The sequence below is a fragment of the Malus sylvestris genome, chromosome 9 (genome assembly GCF_916048215.2).
Source record: "Malus sylvestris chromosome 9, drMalSylv7.2, whole genome shotgun sequence".
NCBI classification, from domain to species: Eukaryota; Viridiplantae; Streptophyta; class Magnoliopsida; order Rosales; family Rosaceae; genus Malus; species Malus sylvestris.
The window spans coordinates 24,808,639-24,817,286 of NC_062268.1; the positions used below are offsets into that span (position 1 = coordinate 24,808,639).

The window sequence follows — 8,648 nt, forward strand, 5'->3', positions numbered from 1 at the left end:
TTGAAAGAAGCAAATATGCACAAAATTGCTCAAAAGGCAGTCTTCACTATCCCTCTTCTAAGGCTTGAACTAGTAACTTTTCACAAGTATTGTTAAAAATGAGAGCAATGGTATTATATAGCAGATACAACAACTTTCAAAGCATAGCCAAAGTTATGATTACAAGACTAAGTTAAACATGTACATTCCCACCATTATTTAATTGCAAATAACTCTAATCATGACTCAAAAACTAAAAATTCAATACCACACACTTTGTGGCTGCTCTAAATCATTGGGCTGCTTGAATGGATTGAAAGACATACAATTGAAAACAAAATAAATTAAGTTAGTAAGCAAAACTAAAAGGAATTACAAAGTTGTTTAAGTGCAGTCCCCGACAACGGCGCCATTTTGTTTAAGTTCCTTTCGAGTGCAAATATAAGGATAGCATAGCGGCACAAGTAAGGGTGTCAAACTACAGGGACTGAGAAACAACTTAGTAAAACCTTTGACTCTTACAAATTAGCATTAGTTAGAGACTCCTATGACTTAAAATGGGGGGGTTCGAGTAATTTTGGAAACGAAATAAAGACAAAAAGAAAAGTGAAAAATTAGAACTATCTAAAAACAAACCTAAGACATGGAATAGGTTAGAAACATTTTTAGGACATAAATCTGACTTCAAATAAACAAAGGCCTTCCCTTAAACATTCCTAAATCAGTGATATGATCTTTTAACTTATCCTTTTCAAATGCACAACAAAGATGTTCACATATCTAGCATGGCATATAAATAGACTGTATGAATCCTCTCTTACTTTGCATGTTAGATGCATGGCATATACATAAAACTTATATTTGTAGGTGCAACCTAGCATGGCATATACTCAGATTTAGCACTTAGAAACTCATTAAGAACAAAGAGGATTATGAACATCACATGAACCCTAGAACATGACATTTATCCTAGAGCTTCATGGAATCAATTTACCTGATTAGTTCTGAACCTAACCACATGTTTCTAATGAATGAAAGAAGATATGGCAGTCATCCTTATCATTCTCAACAGAAAACTGATTCTAGCTTGCAAATGAAATTGATAAACTAAAATTGCTTTAGAACATTAATTCAATCATGCCTAGGGCTTCAAAGCAGCCCTAAGTATCCATAAAAACAAAATACATAAAAAGTCAGGAAAGTTAGAACCTAGAAACTGCTCAAGGTTGAACACTCATGCTCTCTCTCTCCAGATTCTCTTTCTCCTTCTGATTCTGTGTTTTTTCTGTTTTTTTTTTCTCCTATTAAAAGGCTTAGGACATATCTAACATCTGACACATTTACATCCTTGAATTGACTCTCATTTATAGCTCATAACAACCAGGTTTTAGTATAGGAGTAACTGAAAACTAGCAGTTATCAGAATTTGTAACTGAACAGCTCTTCTTTATTTTGTCATAACTTCTTGTCGAAACCTCCAAATCACAAGTTGTCATGACCATCCGAAAGAAGACTTCCAAGGATTTCCAACCATATATGGCCCATTTTCTAATTCAGTTTGAGCACTTCGGAGCAAAGCTCGTAAGTTGGCTATTCTGCAATGGCCTTTTCTGACAGATCTTGGGCCACTTGTTACAATATTCAAATAAGATGATTTCTTCAAGCCTTACTTTCATCCTAAAATACAATACAAACAACAAAATACCTTGTGATGCATAGAGATTTTAAGTCAAAAACCTATGTAAAAGCGGGCATAAAAGTATAACTTTATGCACTCAACAGTGGCTATAGAAAGGAAATTATAACCCATTCCCTAAAAAAGGGTTTTCTAGAGAGAAAAGAGAAAAACACAAAAGCTCTCTCTTCTCTTAGGAGGCCAGCCATCCTAGGAAGAATGGACTAGCATCCATCTCTTCCTAGGTCACTCATCTCTTCCTCAATACTCTCCTTGGTGTGGAAACTTAGAGGTTCCCTTTCTTGGGAACTTGGAGAATCCACTTCTTCATCCATATCCAAGAAGTCATGGAGCCAAGAAGCAAAGTTCCTCCATCCACATTCATGGAGCCAAGGAGCAAGGAGACTAAGGAAACAAGGCCTTCACATGGGTGAATATCCTTTGCTAAGTAAAGAGGTGTTTCAAAGGTATAAAAGTTTCTCAACTCCTTTTCTTTAAGATTTGAGTTGAGTCTTGGTTCACCATAACTACTAGGTGATGTGGTAGAAACTAACACACAAATTAAACTTTATAAATTATGCAATCTTAGTACGAGTACGTAGGGATCGTTTTATTCAGGGGATTATAAGGGATGATAATCAACACAAATTAAACTTAGAAAACTGAAAACTAAGTTAAACTAACAACAAAACAATGACTGGGGGGATTTTGGACGAATTTGATTAAAACAAAAGTAAATGGCAGCAAGTAAATGAAATTGTAAATGAAATATGGATGAAAGGATATCTAAATGATTCTTCTCCACACATGAATCATATGCATACAAATCAATTTCCAGTTATTCTTCCTATAAACCATGAATAACAATGCCCCAAATTAACTGTGAATAGCACTAATTAACTCTCAAAATTTCCTAAGTTCATTGAATTGGACTTAGCGACGCAACCAAATTATTCTTCTCAAGTTCCTTAACCATGAAAAGCATGCTAGAGATACGTCTCAAAGATCATTAAGTTCTGTGAAAATCATAAGCATTGACAAAGCATTCGTAACTATGAAAAGCATGATACCCCTGCCAAGAATTTACTTAACTCAATCATGACTATTGACTTTTACTACTTGCAAATATAAGTTCATAATGATTAGGTTAAATTCCCTTATATTCTAGCATCAAATCCCTACATGCAAACTAAGTATGCATCCTTAATAAACATACAAGAATAAGTTCTCTATAAAGCAGATAAGTAAATTGTATTTATGTTTTATGAAACAATAACTGGATATAATCAATTTATATGAAACATATGATCATGGCTTCGAATTCACCACTAGCTAAAAAGAAACTTAGTTACACATGTTCATCATAACTGAAAAGCAATCTAAAATAAACATTGAAACTTAAAACAAAGAGAGAAATAACTCTGAAAATTTTAGCTACTTCAATGGATGAATGGTAAGTGTGGCACCCCTTTCAATGTTGCAAAACACTTCAGATATATATATATATATAGGGCACGTCTAGGGTTTTCTTTAGAGTGAATGAAAAGAGAGGAAAAATAGGTAATTAGAATTGTGTAATTCGTCCAGAATAAAAAGGGCAAGTAAACTTGGCTAAAAGGTAAGTTTTTGGGGTAAAAGAGGCTGGAAGATATTCCAAAGTGATCCCAGCAACTTAGCCTTTATTTTGCACTTTTTTTTGTCTTATTTGGCACCTCCAAATTAGGCTAGATATCCCAATTCCTTTCCCATTCTATTCTTGGTCTTCTAACAAGCCAAATTCATGTTTGATTCTTTATTTGGACTTCATAGAAGTCACTAAACTTTTGTCCAACTATGATTCCTCTTTCTTGTGGAATTCCTTGCCTTCCAAGCCTTAACTTTAATTTCTCCATATTTTAGCACATGTTTAACACCTTGTAAACACCAAAATGTCTAGCTCATATGCTATCCACGCTTGCTATCCAATCTAAGTCCAAAACTGCTCCAAATTGCCCCATTTGACAATTTATTGTCCTTTTTACCAACTGGACCTACAATAATATGAAAATAACTTAAATTACTATAATAAATGGAAATTAACTAAGTAAATGCAAAGAAATAGGATAACAAAGTCGTATAAAGATGCTCCTATCACTAGGCCTTGAATTTCATGGGTAAAGTTTTGATTTTGAGTGCATACAAACATAATTCCGCCTTTAATTGTTAATTGCATGCATAGATGTTGCTCAAATGAACTTGTTTTCACAAATTATTCCTTTAAAGGATTCTTGGAGAATGTTGGAATAGGAGATTACCCTTGGTGGTATTATTCTCTTCTACTTTTACTGTACTTTACTTGTGTTTTGACATAATGTGTAAATTGGGTTCAATCCCGCTCACATGCTAACTCTTCCATTTAGGCACTTTAGGTTTAAACTTATTTACATTTTCCACCTCACTACACTTTATGACTTCGTCACCCTCTGGTTGTTTGTCAGCACAGCTCGATTCGGAGTCTAGTGGACATCTCGAGTTGGGATGTATCACGAACCGTGCAAGTGAAAGACCTAATTGAGAAATGCTCGCATGCAGTCACACTAAGTGAAACTAGTTTGGTTTTCACCACTCATTTAGTAGCACCTGTATACAATTATTAAATTTAATTAATTTTTTATATTTACGGTTTGGTTCTAGGTGGTTCTACTAACATGAAAATCGGAACCGAAACTGGTATGAATGGTTCGGTCTGGTTCTTGAACCTGTGTTGACTATTTTTTGTCAACACAATTTTTTACTATTTATTTTGTTAAGATTCGATTCGGTTTTGCAGTTCCACGATTTTTATGCCCACCCCTAGTGTATCACATGGTAGTAACATGACTTAAATTGGCTGAAAATTGAATAGATAAGCTTCAAATCTAATACTAGGGATGTAATTGACATATTTTTATAATTCAATAACTGATTTTTCTGAAAGAAATAGTTTAGGAACCTAATTTTTACTTATGTGATAATTCAAAGACTAAATTAATAGTTCACCTTAAGTCTTAATTCGGACATTAAACTTTTGGTGTTGTGTTAATGAATCGTGCACAATATTGTCAAGTCTTTCAATGCCAACCGTACGATTAAATAAACGGTTGAGATAGGATGCAAACCAACCCTGTTTCAGCAAAATAAGAAAACCCCTCATTTGGATCTTCAAAGCTTCGACTCTGCATTCACTAAACCCCCTCTCATTTTTTTCGCGGACTCACCAAAACTCGAGCTAAACCGCGGGATATCGACCGGGTCAGACTCCCTATCGTTCTTCTTCTGCTGCTGTAACTTTAAGTTTTCTGTCACCTTCTTCTTCTGCTGATGTAACGCTAATTTCTATGTTGCCCTCGCCATTTCATTAGTTTAGGATCGAATTGGGGATTTTTTTTGGCAGTTATGTAAAAAATTAGCTCAAGTCGATAATGTTGTGGCTAAATATTGCAAATTGATTCATGGCTCATTTGAGTGTGGTTTTAAATTGACTGAAAAAAGGCAGTTGCATTTATTAAGGATTTATTCGAAAAATACTTTCACCAAAAGTGCTTTCAGTTATTTTGAAAGCATTTTCAGATGGGCAGTAACTTTTGTTTTCGTCAATTTAATACGATTGAATGTTTGCTTGTATATAATTATGCTTATATTTCATCAAGGTTTTGGTATTAGGATTATTGGGTAATTTGTTGTGTTTTTGTTGTTGGTTGTTTGTGTGTGTGTTTTTTTCTTTGCTTTCTTCAATTTAATACTATTCAATAATTGCTGTAGAATTTTGTTCGACTGCAGGAACTTGAACCATGGAAGAAGAAGATGATTATTCTGAGTATGTTCCAGTGGCGAAGCGACGAGCAATGGAGGCTCAGAAGATTCTTCAGCGCAAGGGGAAGTCATCCGGACTTGACGAAGAGTTGGAGAAATCAAAGCTTGCTGAAGCAAAACCTAGCCTTCTTGTAAAAGCATCACAGTTGAAGCGTGACGCTCCTGAGATTACTCCAACTGAGGAGATTTTGCAACAAGAGAAGGAAATGATCGAGCACTTATCAGATCGCAAAACCCTCATGTCAGTTCGTGAATTGGCAAAGGGAATCACTTACACGGAGCCTTTACTGACAGGTTGGAAGCCCCCATTGAATATAAGGCAGATGTCGAGCCAGCAATGTGATTTTATTAGAAAGCAGTGGCACATCATAGTTAGCGGTGATGATATTCCACCACCCATTAAGAATTTTAAGGATATGAGATTTCCTGAACCAATTCTGAAGATGTTGAAAACCAAGGGGATTGTTCAGCCAACCCCCATTCAGGTGCAAGGTCTTCCGGTGATTTTAGCAGGGAGAGACATGATTGGTATTGCGTTTACAGGTTCAGGAAAGACATTGGTTTTTGTGTTGCCATTGATTATGATAGCATTGCAGGAGGAGATTATGATGCCAATTAATCAAGGTGAAGGGCCTTTTGGATTAATTATTTGCCCATCAAGGGAGCTTGCAAGGCAGACTTATGAAGTGGTGGAAGAGTTTCTGCTTCCTATGAGAGAGGCTGGATATCCAGAAATAAGGCCTTTGCTTTGTATTGGTGGAGTGGATATGCGGTCGCAGTTGGAAATTGTGAAAAAAGGTGTCCATATAGTTGTTGCTACTCCTGGGAGGTTGAAGGATATGCTGGCAAAGAAAAAAATGAACCTCGATAGTTGCAGGTAAGGAATGCCATTATAAAACCTCTTACAAAGTCATTATCTTGAGGTTTTCCTTCTGCAATTCTATAAATGTTATGTATAGCTACTAGAATAATGATATTGAACAAACACTGCTTCTCGTGGGGCACATAACTGAATCCCTAATGATTTGATCTAATTTTAAATTTTTTGTAGTCCTTACCATGAAGCTCATACATTTATGCAATTGAATTATGAGGAGTTTATTTTTCGAGTGATTACCCAATGAAATTAACAATGCTTATGTTATTGGTTGTGGTCCATTAACAAGTGTTTGTGCATTTTCTTGCTTCTGCCTACACATTTATGCTTCAAACTTTTGATACAGTTGTGTTATTTGGCTTTTTTTACTTATTGAGGCATCCTAATTCCTAGGTTTAAATTAAGATTCTGGCTGTGAGCCCAATGTACACAATTTTTTTTTTGGAGAAACTTTTACTGAGCTTCGTAGACTTACGCTACTTTTACTTGCAGATATTTAACTTTGGACGAGGCTGATAGATTGGTAGATTTGGGCTTTGAGGATGACATAAGAGAAGTTTTTGACCACTTTAAAGCTCAACGACAAACACTCCTATTTTCAGCCACCATGCCCGCAAAAATTCAGAACTTTGCTAGAAGTGCTTTGGTAAAGCCTGTAACGGTAAATGTGGGAAGAGCTGGAGCAGCAAATCTTGATGTGATTCAAGAGGTTGAGTATGTGAAGCAAGAGGCCAAGATCGTTTACCTTCTTGAATGTCTACAAAAGACCCCACCTCCTGTTCTAATATTTTGTGAAAACAAAGCTGATGTGGACGATATTCATGAGTATCTTCTGTTAAAAGGAGTGGAAGCAGTGGCCATACATGGAGGGAAGGATCAGGAAGAGAGAGAGTATGCCATTTCTTCTTTTAAGGCAGGGAAGAAAGATGTTTTGGTTGCCACTGATGTTGCCTCAAAGGGTTTGGATTTTCCTGACATTCAACATGTCATTAATTATGACATGCCACCAGAAATTGAAAACTACGTCCACAGGATTGGACGAACAGGAAGATGTGGCAAGACTGGAATAGCAACAACTTTTATAAACAAGAATCAAACAGAAACGACACTTCTTGATTTGAAACACCTCCTGCAAGAGGCAAAACAAAGGATTCCACCCGTTTTGGCTGAGCTTAATGATCCAATGGAAGATGTGGATGCAATTACAAATGCAAGTGGGGTCAAGGGTTGTGCTTACTGTGGCGGTCTTGGTCATCGTATCAAAGATTGCCCCAAACTAGAGCAACAGAAAAGCATGGCAATTGCCAGCTCTAGGAGGGATTATTTTGGATCCGGTGGTTACAGAGGGGAAATATAAGATTTATGTATACCTCCTTCACCGTTCACTTTACAAGCTGATACAGGTCAAACTTTGATCCATTGTACTCTTTTTTGTTTATTTATGCATATAAGTACTTGAGCCTTTCCCTAGACATGAGGGGGAACTTTAATTTGTTAGTGCAAGGCATTTTTTCTGGATTATCTCATATGTCAGATGTACATATTTATATCTGATATTGGAAAGCATATCTATGAACACATTTGTGCATTTCTGTGAGCCTCTTTGATAGAAGAGTAAATGTTTAATATGCAGCTGTTAGAACAATTTAAATATAGATTATTATCTGTTTAATTATGATATAACAGTGAATATCTAGCCAAGAAAAGAACAGAATGGTTGTCTATAATAATAGAAAGGACATTCGAACACGGTGGTTACAAATACCTTCTGGGATTACATATTGATGGAATCATCCATCTAGTTTATAGACGCATCTAAGATTTCTGTTGACAAGAGATGGATGTATATCTTGGCGTAAAATATCTGACAAACTAGCTCCTATTCTTTCCTCCTGTTTATCCGTCAAATGCATCGAAATCAGTCAGACAAACATTTCAGCATATGAGTTCTGAGAAATAATGAAACTTTGTTACAAACTTACAGTTAAAACCAAGAACTTATATTGTGTTATCAGGATATAGCATAATTTACCGGTGAAGGGGTAGATACTTGTGTTTCCATCGATAGACTCAATCTGAACCTGCTGACATTTCTCCTTCATCAACTTGTTTCTTTCTTCTGCAATATCCAAAATTTCGTGCTTCATAGTTTCAGTTTCTTCTTCAAGAACCGTCAGTCGGTCACCGAGTCGATTCTCTTTCCTTTCCCTATCCTTTGGTGCACAAACGTAGAACCATTGTCAATTCCTTCCTCACTCTTGCACGCTTGATTCTTGTAAGCTCCTT

At 36.0% G+C, this 8,648-nt stretch overlaps 1 protein-coding gene across 4 annotated transcripts; it reads left to right on the plus strand.

Moving 5' to 3' along the window:
- Positions 1-4,805: 4,805 nt before the first annotated feature.
- Positions 4,806-7,950, plus strand: LOC126583813 (DEAD-box ATP-dependent RNA helicase 35). 4 transcript variants are annotated; one of them, XM_050248335.1, is made up of 3 exons: positions 4,806-4,924; positions 5,453-6,362; positions 6,855-7,950. In XM_050248335.1, the coding sequence occupies exons 2-3, from the start codon at positions 5,464-5,466 to the stop codon at positions 7,717-7,719; spliced, it is 1,764 nt and encodes a 587-aa protein (XP_050104292.1). In that variant the 5' UTR covers positions 4,806-4,924; positions 5,453-5,463; the 3' UTR covers positions 7,720-7,950. The 4 variants fall into 4 exon arrangements, with proteins under 4 accessions (XP_050104292.1, XP_050104293.1, XP_050104294.1 ...); XM_050248336.1 differs by lacking the exon at positions 4,806-4,924 and adding an exon at positions 5,041-5,065; XM_050248337.1 differs by lacking the exon at positions 4,806-4,924 and adding an exon at positions 5,121-5,344.
- The last annotated feature ends 698 nt before the right edge of the window (positions 7,951-8,648 follow it).